This window comes from Aphis gossypii, chromosome X (assembly GCF_020184175.1).
Source record: "Aphis gossypii isolate Hap1 chromosome X, ASM2018417v2, whole genome shotgun sequence".
NCBI lineage: Eukaryota > Metazoa > Arthropoda > Insecta > Hemiptera > Aphididae > Aphis > Aphis gossypii.
Genome location: NC_065533.1, coordinates 37,639,334 through 37,658,807, shown reverse-complemented (window position 1 = coordinate 37,658,807; position 19,474 = coordinate 37,639,334). Strand labels below are relative to the sequence as shown.

Sequence of the window (19,474 nt, the reverse complement as noted above, 5' to 3'; positions counted from 1 at the left end):
CATGATGATACTTGATACTTTTTGAGCGTGTTGGAAAGTGGAACATTCGATCGGGAAGATGAGTTTCACGAATAGTGTACATATTATGCAAAAACATTTAGACATGTTTCACTTAATATGGGTTAAAGTTCTTTACATTAAATATGATTGTGATAGAGTGATATAAGGGTGTAATTTTGTGTGTCCAATGTGTCGTTGCGTACTCTATTGTTTGATAAAAAATGTTACCTATATTATATTTCAATTAAATAGTAATGCAAACTATAATTTCGGACCGATGAATTTTGATTGAAATGGGTACTTGGTGTATGCATCATGTAAAAATGTTTTTAATTTTAACACATATTATATATTGTTATATTGAATTCAAACAGTCCTATTCCTTACAAGTGACTTTGATTTAACTTTTTTTCAATCTCAAAAACGTGGTAAGTAATAATAACTATAAGTTGAATAAGTGTTTCTTTTTAAAACAATTTTAATTGTATTCAGTAAAAGTTTATAAATTAGCTCAGAATGACAGAATGCGTACCTACTCATTAGTATGCTCAATCTTCCGCGAAAATTCTAATTTCAATCTAAGGTCATCATCCGACTGAAATATTTCGTGCTATTGTGAAACACACTATAGCATAGTACGACAATATACGCGTGACAAACTATAAAAAAAAAATAGTACCGCTAAATACAAAATCAAAATATACCTAGTAATGGTCATTACTTATTAATCACGAGTTTAAAAATAATATTATTTAACATAAGTAGTGGCTACAACACCAGGCTTGGAATCTGAGTCATTATGACATTACACAGACATCATGCCGGACTGCCGGAATTCAGAAGTGAAAGTAAATATTATTATTTATTATATTGAACACCGGAGCTGGGGTTTTCCTATTCCGCGAAATTATTCAAAGGCCGACTGCAATATTATTGACAATGCCAATAGTTAATAAATATTAAACATTGTGAATACTGAATTGACCAACACTATGACGTCTGATGTTATAATTTTACGTTTGTAAGAAATTAAAGTAGTAGGTAATAATAATATGTATTTACGCGTGTCAATAATCGTTACGAACGATTTGTAAAAAAAAAAAAACGTTTAACCAAATTATTATAATATGTAATACCATTAAAACCATGGCCATAGGCATATTACGATATACTATAAAATTCAATTCAAATTAAATATTTAATTCATACAAACATATTATATAACATACTAGTAAAACGGCATATTATATCGATTAGAAATTAATAAAACTCATTGCCCATTGGGTACCTAACCGAATTGTTAAACTCGTCTAAAGTGGCAATCCTGATCTAGTTTGAGAGAATTCGTTTTGTTTAAAAAATATTCAAGCTTGTCGGTTCAGTATTAGTTTTATTTTCACGATAATTGTTTTTATCCACTCAATCTAAACGGCTCAAAAAAATAAAATAAAGAGCACCAACAACTTAATATAATACGTTTCTAGTATTAAATATTTATTTATTAATTTTAATATTGGATAAATATCTCATGTTTTTTATAAATTATATTGGTTAAAAAAAAAAATAATTATTATAAACAAGTTTTTTTGATAATTTGTTGACGCTTATCAATAAATTTGATATCGTGAGTAACCAATCACACAACAATTATATTGATATTGTTTATTTAAAACGATGTCGATACCTATCGTATCGAAGTATCAAAATCCTTGAACATCGCTAGTCGGTACTATTGAAGTATATGTGATTACTGATTAATGATAATATAATAAGTGTGTTAACGCTTTACTTACACACTATATGTCCGCTGTCCAGATATGATGTAATTCTGGTAATACCAAAACTTGTAATTGGGATTCTGAACCTGCAACAACAAATTATGAAATAATTTATTAATTTGATTGTATGCCAAATGTACGTTTAATTTACCTGGACTGGAAGACTGAAGTTCAAGTTCATATTATATTCGATAAGAAAGTGCCAAAAAAATATAGACGAGTACACGAAACTGAAACAACTTTCACCATCGGCGTGTGCAAAGGGTTAAAACAATCTCCCTGCCTTACCACACCGGAATTGCCAGTATTATTTTTGTTTATTGGTACCTATATGTTTTACGTTGTTATACAATATAAATTAGCCGTAGTAAGTTAGTCAATAAAATATATGAGTAGGTAATATGTGATGTCAGTTTTATCATTTACAAACGTTACCATCATTAACTATATATTCTTACTCTGTGACCTATACATAGATATGATGTTGATGAGATTTATAACCAACTCTTTTTAATCTTACTTACAGCCTTCAACGTTTTCGCGGGTCGTCGTCACTGCAGTGTACGCGGTGACGTTTCGTATTCTCCATATGGTTATTGGATAATGGAAATTCCCATAATTTTGGCTCGATACTTTTATCATTGCTTATAAGTCGTAAACCATAACTTACAAGTACACTTCTAATGCCATTTCATGATGTTAGGAAAAAAATAAGTGGTATAATTTATATATCTATAATTATTTTTATAATTATGTAATGATTGCGTTAATTCTAAGTGTACTACTAAAGAAAAAAATTCCTCTACAGTTTTAAAGTTATTTGTTGTTTTTAGTTAAATATTATTACGTTTATGGCCATACGTCTACAACAAAATTCGAGTATGTTATTCTATTATATACTTAGAAAAGTTTCATTATTAAATCAGTATCATAGATTTTTTTCTGTTGGAGTTAAGGCAAACTTATAACTTTGTTACCAAATAATAAATACGATTTGGTCAGCGTTATGATTAAACTATTCAAATTTTATTATCATCTTCTATAGGTATTATTTGATAATTCATAAGTACACACAATGATATATTCATTTTTTAAATTTTATGAATTATTTTTTAAAATCTAAATTTTTTTAGTGCCAAGACTCGTATAGGTCAATATAATACCTTGCAAATGTGTTAAATAAACACGTTTAACCGAAATATTTCAATTTACTTTCTTTTCCATTGTATGTAAATTATTTTATATTTTTTTATAGATATCACTTTAGTTAAAACAAATAACACATTGAAACATCATAATACATAATTAGTACGATTTACAATTAAAAGCGACGAAAACAGTTTAGAGTGTTTAGACTTTAAATCGACTTGGTTGAGTAAATGTTATTTATTTTATTCGTAGGTATTAAAACTAAATCTTGATCAAATTCTAAAAATAAACTAGTTTAATAAATTGTTGATCATTACCTATTACTTATTACCATTTCTATCCATGAAATAATTAAGTATTACAATCAGTATAATGTTAAAATGTTTTTTTTTTATATTTAACGACGATTCTAAAAAATGTCTTCAGTATAATATATTATATAGGTAATAAATATTCAACATTTATTTTACTGTTAGTTAGAGAAAAATATAACTTATAAATATTAGATTAAACATTATACATTTATTTACAATTTTTAAAGACTAATATTATCCTTTTAATAACTCGGAAACTATACTTACTAGTTCAAATGTTTATAAATATAAAAACATATTATTTAAAAGGCATTTTGAAAGATATATTGTTGATATTTTAATTTCGAAAAAAGTTATGAAGTGTTTTCTTTATTTGAATATATAATATATTTATAAGTACACTTAAAATTCCAGATGTTTCCAGAATTTGAAAAAAAAAAACATTATAAGAAAACAAAGAGTGATTATTATTGGTGAATCGCCCCGTACATAATTTATAAATAGCGAATAACATAAAAAAAATTGGTATTATATGCCGTTAAATATTATCTCGTAATATCTAGCTTATTTGTTTTTTGTTTGCATATAATATGAAGTATGAACATTTGATAAAATAGGCATCTATTATGAGTACCAAATCTAACATCTAACATCTATTATATCACATATTTTGTTTTGTTATGCGAGTGCGTGTCACTTATTATAATGTACATGGTTCATGCGTCAAAACTATAATAATAATAATGTTTATTATTATTATCGTCTTTATAGTAGACTCACTAGACTCGAACAACGCCAGCAAAACGGTACAAATAAAATATTAATATAATAAACATTGCAGCTGCTGAGCACAAGCCCGCATTCATCTCGCTTGCGGACACTTAAAACGAGCGCGTGTCTGAATATTATTATCATAGTTTTTGACCGTATGAATACGAACCTTATTTAAAACAATTAGAAAACGGTTCCTTTTAATACGACGCCAATAATAATATGCATAAGTGCATAATATAATATTATGCAAACAATAAATAATAATATTATCGTGTCATGATGGTTGAAACTGAAAAATTGAAACACAACATAGAGTGTTTATGTAGTACGTACTATTACTACTCACTACTCACCACTGGGGCATTCGGTCCAACCACAGGACTGTAATAGGAAGAGATTAAGTCGAATTTGAAATTAGCTCAATTTATTTTTTTAGATATACCTACGAACATTTAAATATGTTAGCACTAATATGTTCGATCTCATAGGCTCACCACAGCCTATTTCAATTTTTAAAATATTTTTGATCCTTTTATACTAAATATTATCTATTGTACAATAGTGGACAAACATGTCATTATTAAGACATAACAATGGTAATTTAGTTTTTGATATAAATATATACGTATATTCTAATAATTTTATAACAGTAGAAAAATAAAATAAAAATGTATTTAACTTTTTATTGATTAACTTTCATTTCTGATGAGACGGGTTGGATCATAAATTAGAACTATCGAATACAAAAACATAGTCAAATAGAATCCAATTTATGAATAATTTTAATGATTTAACAAATCGTTCTAATCGATTATTACTAGCAGTAAAAATTTAAGATAATAATAATAGTTAAATTTATACATTTTATCTGGGTTTTGTGAATTTGTATTCAAGGGGAATATAACAATAATTATTACCTACAAGTATTATAACAAAATATACAATACATACATGACTGCATTCGTTATTAGGTGCTCTAAAGGCATACTGCTTTCATTTTACAAGTGACTTTTGCCTTAAAGTCTATTTGGATTACCAAAGTTGCTAAGCAGTGGTGTAACTTCAACATTTAAGCTCAGGACTGACATTTTGAAAGGTACCTCGAGTCCCTTCCTCATCTAGACAAATATCCAAAAGAGCTTAGTGGTGTTTAGAAATTATTTTATATACATATACAATAAAGTAAAATATAGTTACAGAACTCAGAATTTTAAAATATGTATCCACCTTTGCTATTTGCTAAATACACATATAGACTTTCAAGATTTATTAAAAATTTAGAATTTCTAGTAATTATTCTAAGTAAATACTACCCGACACATATAAATTTTACGTTGTTAAACACATTGGTCAGTGGTCACACTTGTTGTTACATGTTTTTAAAATTTAAATCAAATTAAATTATGTTTTGAAGTATTAAAATAAATTTAAAACAGTATAATTTATCATATTATCTTTAGATCATAAAAATGAATAATTAATTGAATTTATATTTATAGTAAAATAAATTGTTATTTTTAAAACTAAAAAAATAAAATCATTATTATATTTACCAAACAATTTACAGTAAAAATCCGCGGAAGTCACCCTGCTAAACATAGTAGACTTCCCGTATACTTAATTATAAGTAATACTAGATTATCGTCACTGTAATGGATACCTATGTAAATTATAAATTCAATGATAAATCATTGTTTATGAGTATATATAACCAATGATTCTGAACGGAAATGGTGTGTCAGCTTCTTGTATTTCCAATCATATTTCATAATTTTTTTTACATAAATATTAGTAATAATATGATATGTTGAATAATTGTTGATAAAAACACTGCAAATTTCATAAATAAGTATATCATAATATATTATTGTAACATTATAACTTATAAGTCATACTGACGTACCATGAAATATAGGTTCTATAATATTAATAGTTTAAAAATAGTCAAAATATTTTGAAAATCATTCTATGTAGCAAACAATATACAATATATATATATATTAAATATATTTTATAAAAGTTTCTATTGCTATTCCTTTATGTACAACAACTTCAAGAAAAAAAACAATATTACTCTTGTCTAATGGTGATGCTGATGGTGAAACCCAAAATATTTCTATTTTTTATCCGATTATTTGAAAAAAAACTTTTTGTCTTTAACTTTATTTTTAACCTGTCAAAGTTCTAACTAGATCCTATTATAATTTTTAATGGTTGACTATTAATTGGTATGTATTTTTACTGTTTCAAAAAGTGATGACAGCAGACAGACACTATAAAAAATTCAAAAACATACATAAAACCGGCACATAAAACCAGCACATGGATCTAAATAATTAGTTGAACTGTCAGCGGGGAATTATCCTGCGTATAATAATAAATGTTATATTGTACTAAAACTTGTACAATACTAGATAAGTAATAAGTACCTTTAGTACCTACCTACAAGTTAAATTGTGTACGTTTGGGGCGTATCGTCAACATATCCTATATCATATATATAAGTTATTTTTCATCACACGTTTTATTTTACGAAATAATATTATTTATTACCTTTGGTGTATTATTACTTATAAAAAGTTCAAATTATACCATAGAAAAGTGATGTAGTTACTAGTTATGTGTATATTTATATAATATATTTGAATAAGTAAGTACCTAAGTTAAATATTAAGATATTACTATACTATAATATATTTGTATATACTGTATTATAAATACTACTATAATATATTTATTTGTATGTCACTCCCACCATGCTTATTAAAAAAATATACAATTGCAGACTAAGACTATTTTTTGTTCAGTATAACTATTAACTATAACTTAACTACCTATAACTATAATTTTCCGAACCGTTTTGTCACCACCATCAACGAAATATCAACATGGTCAAATAAACTTCACGAGATTCTATAGTATCTCTAATATTTAAAATAGTACTTATTAGTTAACGAAAGCTTTATGGTTACTAAATTATTTTAAGAAGAACAGTAACAGATAAAATTTATTCACATCTCACAGTAAATTATAAACTTCTATAATCACATTAGGTCGTAATAAATAATAATAATAATAATATAAATATATTATATACATTATAAGTTAGTGCATACCTGTGCTGGCTGTGCAAATTGTGTTTATAGAATAAATTATACAAGTCATGAAGTAAATAAGTACAACTGCGGGCACTACCACTAAATAAACGAGAAGAAAATAATTTTAAAATTAACCAAATTCGTGATTAATGATTTATCAATTACGAATCCAAGATAAAAACATAATTATTGTTATTGCCTAGCAAAGTCCATCGCGTTTAAATTTAGGAACACACAACGCCTACATTGCAAAAAATAAAATTATAAATAAGCGTCTAACCTAACGCGTCATAAAGACCGGCTGATGTATAAAATACTTAAATACGAGTATAGTACCTACATCATACGTATATAGAGTACAGTGGACTTAATATAGGACATAGGTTATATAAATGTGCTACAGTGTAGTTGAACGAAAGAGTAATAGTGAAATAATTAATCAATTGATCAGGAATGGGTATAGCTATATAAATACGTTTAACTGTATAAATTACTGATTCTAATTTAGTATCCATCTAATCATTATAATTAATATTTTAATTTATTAATTTTTTCATTGTGTCTCATTTATTATGCTAAATTCTAGTATATTTCATATCTGCAGTTCAAAAAACATTTAAATCAAACAACTTGTTGAAAAATATATTTGTAAAAAAAAAAAACCATTTCGTTATTTATTCAATGTTAATGAGCAATTTTATTATGTTACTTTTAATAAATATTCAGTAAATCATAATAAGAAATTTATTTTATAATAAATTAAGACTATATAGTTTAGAATGGATAATAAAAATGTATTAAAATATTAAGGATGAAATCTCACAAGGGGTTAATATAGGCAATTTATATACATTTTTAAAAAAACTTATAAATCATTAATCAACATGCATTTTTAATTACTTATTTCAAATCAGAATATTTTTTGGAGTCTATTAAATAAATATAAAATAACATGTACATCAATACATCATACAATAACATTGATTTTACATCACCTAGTCGAAACTACATATTAGTATGAAATTTGGTCAGTAGTTTAGTTGTATGATAAGACTCACTAAGAAAGAATTTTTTTTAAATTCATTCTCTAAAGAGATCAAAAATAGTAAAAATTTAATTTCTTGTTCGTATTTTATTTTTGAAACTTAACATACAAGTTTTGTAATACAAATAATAAAATATATTTTACCTTAAAAATATGTGCAGTTTACATTTAACGGCGTTTAGGAAAATAAGTCCACGGACATTTAATAATTTATCATAGGCAATACCATACGAGATTAACTATTACCATCATGATACTTAAAAAAAATTAGGTTAGTAGCTTATGAATTTTTTCTGGAGTAGTGCATAAATATCAGTAGAATAGTCGTTCACTACTGCGCTCAAATTAACTTAAAATTTTTATAATAATTAATAAGTCACTTGTCTGAAATTTGATTTGTATAAATCGAAATACTTCAAATAATGTTGTGCTTAGTAATATGAAATTAAGTATGCAAGTTTTCATTCGAAAGAGTAAAATAGTAAATATAGAGAAAATAGAAAAATAAAAAAATAGAGAAAGAAATAGTAAAAAGTATAATTTTTTTCAAAAATTTTGTTTTTGTAACAACTTTAAATAACCTTTAAGAAATATTTTCAAAAACGTTAACGTTTTTTAAAATTATAGGTGTTTTACATTAAAAATAGATCACCCAGCGCCAGTTTAATATTTTATTATAAAATAGCTTTAATAATGCAAATTTAAAAACGATTGATAAAATTACCTTCTGTTTTATTTGTTTGGAAATTTTATGTATATTATTATACTTAGCTAGTCCGTTTAGTTTTAAAATTTTTTGGTACAAACAATAGTAGCTTGAGTTATCTAAATTTTTGATTTCAAATTGATGGAATCGATGAAATCCCCGCATAATATGCAACCACAATTACTGCAGTGTATGTGAGTTTGTCAGTGTATGTTTTACAAGTATAACCTATTGGGGCACAAGACATGCCGCACAAAAAAAAAACAAAAATTGTGAATGTTATTATTTTATATTTTTTTTTGGTTATACAATGATCTTTCATAGAGAATTCTGAATAATGTTACAGACGTAATTAATTATATTGCTTATAATGATCGCTTTATTATACAATATAATAAATTATACTTAACTCAAGTTTCGATATTTTTAACTTCAATTAGCAGCTCATTGAAAACATTGTTACACGCGATGGACAATATTTGAATATTTGTATACACTATATACGTATCGATGGCATGCCTAAAACAACTGAGCTCCATTATTGCAGACAGGTCGTATATTGCAGCTTTCGTCTTTCAAAATAATATTATGTAAGACGACTATCCCGCGTACGGGGGCGAGTGAAGCGAAACATATGCTAACACCCGGTCACTGTTACCAGCTATAGTCATTCTACCTAACTTTTTTTTTTACAAGTAATGTTCGTTGTTAGTATTATATTATGTACCTTTTTTATTACCACGGGCATCGTGTCTGGGTGGGCCAACAATAATATAACGCCAGTCGTTCTAGGTCGGTCTCGGCATAGATTCCATCATTTCCATCGCGGCAGACGCCATCGCTGTTTACAATACTTAATAATAAATAAAATATAATACTATACTATATATTATATGACGTTCAGTTTCAGACACAATGGTTTATGTTTACATTATAACATAAAACGTTACACTACACTCGTACGTATATTATACCTAATGTGTTTACAAACAATAAACACAGATGAGTAAAACATATTATTATTATTACACATTTACACAGTGTAAAGTGTTGTTGGATTTTAAACGAATAAACGACAATAGTTTTTATTTCATATTGCATTTTAAATATTATTGGAAGTCTACATAGTGCCCTTAAAAATTTTTCAAGTTTCAAAATAATTGTATTTTATTTGTATTGTGCTGCAAAAATGTTTAATTTCCATTAACTACTAATGTGAACAACATCAGTTTGTTATTTCGTAAAAAATAAATTCAAGCAATGCATTGGAAAAATTACGATCCACAATTGAATAGAATGGATATACCTATTACTTTTACAGTTTTAATAATTTTCACATAAATTTATCGTAATAATAAAAACTAGAATATGCATACAGAAAATAATACACCTTGCACTTTTATTGAAAAAACATTTGCAAAATAAGTATCGTTATTCGAGTTTTATCAATGATACTTATTAATAGTTATATTAACACCGCTGTTTAATGTTTATAATACATAACGTACCTATACTCGTTTACTACACCTATACACACTACGTGTGAATCATTAAAATTTGTTTATTAATTATTATATATATCATAATATTCTCATATAGGCATTACTTGCAATCATGTATTTAATAATAATAATAACCATAAAACCAACAAAATAACACATTTACACGAAACGTATTCGTATCGGAATGCACTGTCGTAGAGCATCCAAAAAATAATATACTTCGCATAGAAATCCGCGACTTTATTATTAACAATCCGTCGCCGTCAGTGGCGCATTATCGATCAGCAAATTATTTTATCTGCGAATGCGACCGATTGTCGGTCGTAATAATAACGATATAATATATTACATTATATTTAGTACCTTTACCTATCTCGCGCAATAACGATAATAATACAATTTATATTATATACGGGGCGATAAGCCAATAAAAGATTATTACTGATTGGGCTTTACTAGTCGACCGGCGTTATTTTTTCTTCGGCATTTCGATCGCTTAACCTACAACAGTGTAATCGCCTATTATACTGCAAATATTACACTGATACTTAGTGCTGATTCGTTGGCTTTTGAAATTGTACTTACACGTGCGCGTAGATGTTTGACGGTGTTTTTTCCACATTTTAAAATCGATCGATCGAAAGTGCAGCACACGCCGACGGAGATTGATCCAGCCGTTGCGCCGATCTAGCTGCAACGAAGTGAGTACCTACGAACATAATACGATTGATCAATTATTTAATCTAAGAGAACGCCAAAATTACACGTGTTTTGTCTCCGTTGTCTTACAAACGTACAACCAATTTTGTATTGTTTTAGCTTTAATCGATATTTTAATCTTTAAATAAATATATATGTATATTTAACAATGTAGAACATTGTAAAAAACTAAAAACTAATTAAAACATCAATAAAAGCTCATCATGAGGTGTCTAAACAATGTGAAAAAATCTCTAAATTATATAATATTTCAATTCGCTTTAATATTAAAGTTAACGACAACACACAATTTGTTGTACGTTTGTAAGATGATAGACATCGTATGTAAATTAGTATTTCGTAACATATTACCATTATAAGTTTTTACTGTTTTTGCTAGTGTTATAAGTTTATAACAATATTATTGGTGCTGTCAACCACTGTAATATAAATTGTAAGTCTCAATACACATATGACATATTGATAAATCGTGTTTGAGACCTATTCTTGCCCAGCTACTGGGGCAAACAGTAAGTACCAACTATGAAAATATCAAAAATGAGATTTTGATGTTATCATTTTGATAAGATTATTTTTTGCATAATTTTTTTAAAGTTGAATACAGAAAAAATGACATCTAGTAATTAAAATTCAATCTTAAAATGTAACTACAGTATACCTATTTACAAAAATCGTTCATTTCCTAGACTAAAACGCAATACTTAACAATACCTGCAAATTGCAATCAAAAACAGTAAATACAGTGTAGATTCTACACTGTAGTTACTACTATTACAGTTAGAATCAAAACATTAAAATGTTTTTACTGTATTTTCCTCTAAAGTAACACACTAACGACTAACACAAGAACTTTATTGTTATCATTTGCTGCGCAACTACTATAACTGATTATTATTTATGATTAATTTTAGATTTTGAACGGAAATAATGAATAATGAATGTATTGATTTTACAATGATGTGTGTGTGTTTTTGTTTGCTTGTTTTTTTTTTTGTGTCTGTGTGTAGCATAACTAGTCAAAATAATGCTTTGATTTCAAACTTCGCGGGTGGTATCCGATGGCAAATTATAAAATAATAGAGGTAAAAAGTAAACATTTTCCAATAGTTTGCAAAAAAATTGAGAAAAAAAAAAAAAATGACGGAAAACAGAAAATTTTTACGCAAAACCAGTTTTCGACCAAATCGATTTTTTTACATAGTTGTAATTCAAAAACTAATCACTGTAAATACTTAAATTGTCACCCAATGTTTATGTTAGTGTTATCTATACACAGTTAAATTTTCAAAAATCGGGGCGGTCTCCTATATGTATAATATATAGATAATAGTTAAGTTATTATCATATGACTTCAATGCATCATGAGAACATAATACATGGTGTAAAATAACACTTACACATTTAGATGTTGCACTTACTTACATAATATAGTTGCATTATTTTATTATATTCTGAACATTTTGTCATAAATTAAAAAAAAAAGTATTTTATTCATAAATTATGTTTTACAGTCGAAAACGTGCGATAATTTTGAATTGTGAACACGTCCAAGATGTCCAAACAACTTTGTCCCATTGTGTTCGGGTCAATCGATGCCAATTCAATGTATACTGTAAGGCGATAGAGTCGGAAGAAAATAATATTTTTATTTATTTTTGTATCCATAACGGTTTATATACCTATACCAGAATTTTTGTTTAGACTAACAACAAAAGGAAGAAATTGAGTTTGTCGAAGGAATTATTAAGAGAAATCACGCAATTTAAACATATGCTCATCACAAGGAAGGAAAATTACGAAATCAAGTAAACATCGGTCGATCATATAATATTATATCATATTTGGTTTCTTTAAAATCGTAATAATCTTACCAGAGATACGTCGCTGCACATTCGTTGGCGACCTCAGTTTTTTGTCTAGTTTAGGATTTATACAAATTAGTAATTACTCAATTATCTAAATAAATATAATTATTATATACGATGTAGATATTGTCATATTGTTCGTATTCGTTTATATTTAAACTTGTCGCGATTAGTTAAAAATAAATTTTAATTAGGAGCTTTATTTTGAAATTTATTTTACAATTAACAATACTTACACGAATTTTTTTTATAAGTAAACATATAATTTATCTTTTTAAGTATGGAATAGTGGAATACTTTACAGTTAACTGTTAACTAAACTATAATATTAGTACAATTATTATATTATTATTATAATTTTATTATAAAGCAATATTTACCTTCCCTAAATGGCTAAATTGTAAACATTTTATCTATAAAAAAATTATAATTATAAAGTAAAAAGGAAAAAATTAAGTAATCACTCTGCTGTATAACAGATGTCGAGTATATCTTGTTCTTTAGTAAGTTATTTAGTTAAGTACTATATACTATAATATATATACGAGTACTATATATTAATATTAAATTTGAATAATGATAAATTATTTTATATGATGAATAACGATTCTAAGCGAAGACGGTCAGTATTATACTAGTCCGACTACAGTAACTATTAAGAATATAATTATTTATTATTTATAATATATTTATATTAACATTATTTATTAAACTAATTTATTTTACTATTAGTAATACGGTAGGATGAATTAATTTTTTTTAAAAAACATTTAAAAATGTTATTTTTTATTGATAAATAATGAATTTAATTTTGTCCAAATGTGAACTTAAAATTATCTATAAAAATACAGTACGAATGACTTATAAGGACCTTATATTATTTATTTTATAGCCTTTTGACTCAGTAAAAATTATTGTATGATATATGTATAGGAAACACTAATTTAAACAGCTATAGTAAAATTGTCAAATGTTTATTAAAAAATAAACAAAATCAATTTTATCATATATTATACTGATTCTGAATAAAAATTTCTGTTTTTCCCAGATTTTTTTGAAAATAATGGAAATTTTTATCCGCCAAAGTAGTAATTATATATAAAAAAAATTTGGTGCTATAGAAAAAAAACCCCAAAAATGAAAATTAAAAAAAAATTTTATTGCCCCAAAAGGTGATGAAGGCTGCAGATAAAAACAAAATAGGTACACGTCATTATATATTGAATCGGCTCACGTGTTTTTCAGTTTTCTCGATCCCGTCAACGGCGAACAGCTGAAACTCATGTGCACCGACACCGTGTGCACCGGACGGGTGTTGCACTCGGGCGTGCGGACGCTGCAGAAGGCCATCGCCCGGGAACGGTCGCACAGATGGGAATACGTGGACGGCTTGACGCGTTACACGCGCGAGCTGGAACAGCTGGACGGAGCCAAGGAGGAGTTGTTGGACGGCCTGGAGCGGATGCAGGCCGGCGTCGACGACACCGTGAACGCGCTCCGGGCGGACGTGGAACGGGCCCACGGCGAGTACGAGGAGCGCAGGAGGCGGTTCTTCAGGACGTCGTCCGGTAGCGCCGCGGCTGAAGGATTCGGGTCGCTGCAGGAGCCGACGACCGGCCGCAACGTCGCCGACGATCGGTTTCATCAGTCGCTGTGCGGCGGGGACACGGTCACCAGCGCCGTTTCGCTGCCCGGCCACACCGGCTACTGGCCCGAAGACATCGACGGCGACGACGACGACGACGACGCCTCCGTCGCCTTGACGATCTTTCGACGGCTTCGGAGGGACGCGGTGGCTCGCGGAGGCGACGCTCGTCGGTCGCGAACCGACGAACTGCAAACGCTCTGGCGCGCCGTCAGGTCCGTGTCCGAGTACAACAGGTCGCTGGAGACGGCGGCGCGCGCGCTCGAAGAACAGACGGAAACGCTGCAGACCGACCTGCGGGACGCGGTGGCCGCGTGCACGGCGCTGGACGCGGACCAGTCGGTCAACAAGTGCCGGTCGGTGGTGCTGGACGACTTTTGCGCGGTCGCCGAACAGATCACGGCGCAGCAGATCAGGAACTTGGAGTTCGGCCGCATGTTGGCCGTCGACGAACGGCAAATCGGCGAGGAACTGCAGAAGATCGGACAGCTGAAGGCCAAGATTTCCAAGTAGGCATATAATATTATATCCGATCGTAATTATTATTGCTTTTGCGTGGCGTACCTTATGACGTGTGGTGTGCAGGTCCCGCGATGTCTATACGTCATAATCGATTTATTAAAATTCCGAGTACCTTGATTTCGTAGTACCTGGACGTGATTTTGGCTACAATATTTTGCTTAATTCTGCGAGCTGATGTAAATAAAACCGCAAATGCCTGTAAAAAATAAATATGTCGTCGCGTAACACCTTATAGACCGTCTCCGCTCAGAATCTTTTTTTCGTATATACGATACCGTATCGTTGAATTCAAATTTAACAACACGTTCATTGCAATTGACCCATTTGACACTTGCTGTATATAGCAGACCGGGTACTTGCCCTCCTCGCACTATTCTTAATATACGAGAGACCCAAGTACGGATTGAAGACCCTATTTTTTTTTTTTTTTATATAATACCAATACTTATTGATATTATTTATGTTAATTTATATAATTGAAAATAATATAATACAGGCATAAGGTACATTTTAAAACAAATAAACCAAATGGACGTTAATTAGTTTGTTTCTATTATTAAATTTTAGTATGCGGGTAGTCTATAACATACGAGAGGTATGCCGTGATATTCATATGAATTTGTTTCGATTAACTTTCATCTTATAATAAAAAATGTGTTAATTTTTTTTTACAACTATGTATGTATTGTATATTAACAAAGGATTCATAGTATAATACTAGGTAATAGGTAGGTACTTAATGTTAGTAATTTTGTTTCAGGAAAAAAGAGAAAAAACAAAGGCTTCTCGAGCAAACAGACAGTGTGAAAAGTCAACTGGAAACATACAAAAATCGTTACGAAGACTTAAAGAGGAAAAGAGCTCATTTAGACGACAATCTAAACGCAATGAAACGTTCGCCTAGCAAATTAGCAAGTCAATTTGAGCAACAAGGTTTCGGACAGAGAGTGAAACATTTGGAACTACTCAAAAACCAATACAACCAACTGACTAATGTAAATTCGTTATATATTTGATAAATTACTTTTCATATATAAAATTATTAATGTAGCCAACGACATGTATTGTTTTTTGATATCCAAACACGTAGAAAATGTTGACAAATGGTGACTAACATACCATTAATTGTAATGTTGTATTAATTATATTTTATTGTTTAATTTAAATTGATTGTCAAAAAGCTTTATATAGCCTATTTATAAATTTATTTGTTGCGCAATGGTGTCAACTCTCATAAGTTAATATTTATAAAAAAGGACTTTTGTCATTTATCACACTATTAGTTAACTAACTACTAAATATTTTGCTAAATTATACTAATTGATATTATTTGATTGGTATTGAAAAATGTTTTTTTTCCTGGATAATTATTATACTCATGTGTTAAAACGACAACTGTTCTAACCTCCCATGTATATAATGAATATTAATTTGTTTAAACAATAATGCAGCCATCATGATAAAATTAATATAATGTATTACTAATACGTTGACGTGGTTTTTCAGAAAAGAGAAGCATTAAAATTGAAAATTCAAAGTCAACAACAGGTGATCAAGACACCTCGTCGAATAAATACGTTTTGCGATCCTTAGCCACATCATTTGTACAATTTGTTTGATTAATTTAGTGATTTCACAAATATTCTTGTATGCTTAGGCGTCTCAAAAGCTTTATTTTCAACTAAAAACCAAGCAAAAAATTTAATTAAAATTTTTATACTTTAACTTAATATAATTATACTTAATTTTTTATTTAGATTATAATTATAATACTCTATTTAATTTACTGTCCAAAATTTTATTTTTATTTAAATTAGTTAACTTAAGATTATAATATGATCATAATGGTTTTATAAAAGAATTATACATTGGTTGAAGCAAAAATGTTTATTTTAAGTTCATTTCGATAATAATACTATTACATAAACATAAAGTTTGCTTTTTGTTCCATTGTCCATTAACTATTGTTATTATCATGATTATTTTATAATAATTATTATTAATATATATTATACGCAAGCACATTACATATGCTACATATGCTTATTATTATTACAAATTGAATAATTGTTTAATTTTACATTACAATCAATGTTAAACAAACAATATATGTAGCTAACATATGTAAATACAACAAATTATGATCTTATAATACTTATAAATATTACTAAAAGCGCATCAAGCGCAGCATATGAAAATAACAATATTGTAAAACAATGTTATGTAAAAATGTTGTTTTAATTATCATAATACAATATAAGTCTTCCACTTAAAATACTAGAAATTAAACACTATGAAAAAAAAATTATACGTATAATAATAAAATTTAGACAAAAAAAAAAAAAAAAAAATTGAGTAAAAACTCGTGTAAAACATTTATTAATACAATCACAGAGTAAACAATGTATTCCATAGCCACTGGTACACATTCTTTTAATGGGGGTTCCTCAAAAATTATCTTAAGAATGCCTCCAATTCGTTATAATATATTATATTCCAATGTTATTTCTGTTAAAAACATCAGATTCAACAATTGCAATACTAATAATATAACTACTATATAAATGAAAATGTAGGTATAATATACAAATAGTTTATTCAACATTTACAGTATGACAAAGTTAATTATTAATAAATTTATATTGTACACATATATAAATATAAGTTATTTTGTTACTGTTCCAATGTAAGCAATACATATCAAAGTTATATGAATAATTAATTAAAACAAATCAACCAATTGGTAAAATTATATTAATTTCACATGCACCAAAAAATAAAAATAAATAAATAATCAAAATGCATGGTTTTTTTTTCATTTTAGGTAAAAAGTCTACTTATGTATTTATATAGCATTAACTTTAATGATTTGTAATAATAATAATAATAATAAACATAAATGCTTATATACTACAATAACATATAAAAATTTGTTTTCAATTGCTTTCTTACTATTTTTTTTTAAGCTAATGATAAAAATATTTGTTGAGCTTATTATAATAACATTTGATATATTATACCACTAAATTTTAGAAGAATAACTTAAATTTTCTTATTTTATCAAAAGTATAGCAATGCAAAATATATTATGAGGACGTTTGCTCCCAATTAGTTATTTTAAGCTTATTTTGTATTTAGTTGTACTTAAGATATAATACACATATATACTTATAATTATTTGATTTGGATCCTTAGTGGTAATTATTTATTTAAGTTAATGATAATTACCAATTTAATTTAATGTAGTATATATTAATTTAAATAGAATTTTAAGGATAAAGAGACTGGTAGGCTGATAAGAAGAGGTTAAATTTTTTATAATGGGTTATTGAGTGAGAGCAAAAAGTCCTGAATTTAGATAATCATTATCATTTTTGTTAAATAAAGATGGTATGCTAAAAAATTGAGTATTAAAAAATAAAGCTCTATGATTTTGTGTATTTGTACTATGTTTAGAATAGTTTAGGAACAGTGTACAATATATTAGCTATTAGGATTCACTTGATAAATGGAAATAATATTGTTTTCAGACTTTTTGAAAAAAAATTAGTTTTACTTATGACTGATTTTTAATCAAACACTTTTTATATCACAACATTAAAACACTAAATTGAATTATAGCAAGTAGTGCAATATAACATTACACTAATGGTTTTGCAAAACATTAAAAAATAAACAAACAATTTTTCTTGTGTGTATAATGATTACTATCCGAGGAGTTTATCACAACTCTTTGGACCATTAAAATATAATTTTAAATAACATCAATAATTTAGTGAAATATTTAATTGAGCAATTAATTTACCATTTCGTTGTTTATATAAATACAAAAAACTATACATTCAAATGTAAAACCTGTTATGTTACATTACATTATTATAATAATTTATTGCTTCAGTTTACTTATATTTTAATTATAAAAGACAAGTTGACATACAAGCAAAATTCTAGAAAAAGTACAATGAAATAATAAGTGTTAAAAATTAATTCGGGATAACAACCAGATGAATTTAGAATTACAATAGTTTCAAATGATACAATTATGTAAACATTATTCTTTTGTCAGTAAATTACATTAGAAATAATTAAATAGAAAAAATTGACTAAATCAATATATTCAACATTTTTAAACATTTTATTTTATAACTAATTTTTTGAGTTACCTAATGGTAAATATTAGGTAGGGAGGTATAAAAGAGTAAGACTAACATGTAAGGGCATCTGTGGTTTTTAACAGTCTCCCTATTATAGAAATTACCATGGCCCACAAATCTATATTACATAATATTTTGTATTGCCGGACTTCAACTGATCTTTATGGTATTTCTTTTTATTATTTAAGTAAAATTATTATTT

General features: G+C 27.6%; 1 protein-coding gene and 1 long non-coding RNA gene across 3 annotated transcripts; one reads left to right on the top strand and one right to left on the bottom strand.

Annotated features, from left to right (window-relative positions):
* Nucleotides 1-3,555: 3,555 nt before the first annotated feature.
* Nucleotides 3,556-7,698, bottom strand: LOC126552696 (uncharacterized). Its single transcript, XR_007606115.1, has 3 exons — nucleotides 7,132-7,698; nucleotides 5,569-5,845; nucleotides 3,556-5,133 (listed from the first exon to the last, which is right to left on the bottom strand). It is a non-coding gene; the product is annotated as an uncharacterized LOC126552696 (long non-coding RNA).
* Nucleotides 7,699-10,858: 3,160 nt separating this feature from the next.
* Nucleotides 10,859-17,469, top strand: LOC114121123 (uncharacterized). 2 transcript variants are annotated; one of them, XM_027983294.2, is made up of 6 exons: nucleotides 10,859-11,067; nucleotides 12,598-12,698; nucleotides 12,788-12,891; nucleotides 14,197-15,105; nucleotides 15,879-16,113; nucleotides 16,625-17,469. In XM_027983294.2, the coding sequence occupies exons 2-6, from the start codon at nucleotides 12,639-12,641 to the stop codon at nucleotides 16,709-16,711; spliced, it is 1,395 nt and encodes a 464-aa protein (XP_027839095.2). In that variant the 5' UTR covers nucleotides 10,859-11,067; nucleotides 12,598-12,638; the 3' UTR covers nucleotides 16,712-17,469. The 2 variants fall into 2 exon arrangements, with proteins under 2 accessions (XP_027839095.2, XP_050061558.1); XM_050205601.1 differs by lacking the exon at nucleotides 10,859-11,067 and adding an exon at nucleotides 11,476-11,595.
* Nucleotides 17,470-19,474: the final 2,005 nt, after the last annotated feature.

What these genes read in the sequence shown, in the direction of transcription:
- LOC114121123 (XM_027983294.2), top strand. Translation starts at nt 12,639, where the DNA reads ATGTCCAAACAACTTTGTCCCATTGTGTTCGGGTCAATCGATGCCAAT. An exon ending in ATGCCAATTCAATGTATACT is followed by an intron (nt 12,699 to 12,787) that starts GTAAGGCGATAG and finishes ATTTTTGTTTAG; the next exon opens with ACTAACAACAAAAGGAAGAA. An exon ending in CTGAAGGCCAAGATTTCCAA is followed by an intron (nt 15,106 to 15,878) that starts GTAGGCATATAA and finishes ATTTTGTTTCAG; the next exon opens with GAAAAAAGAGAAAAAACAAA.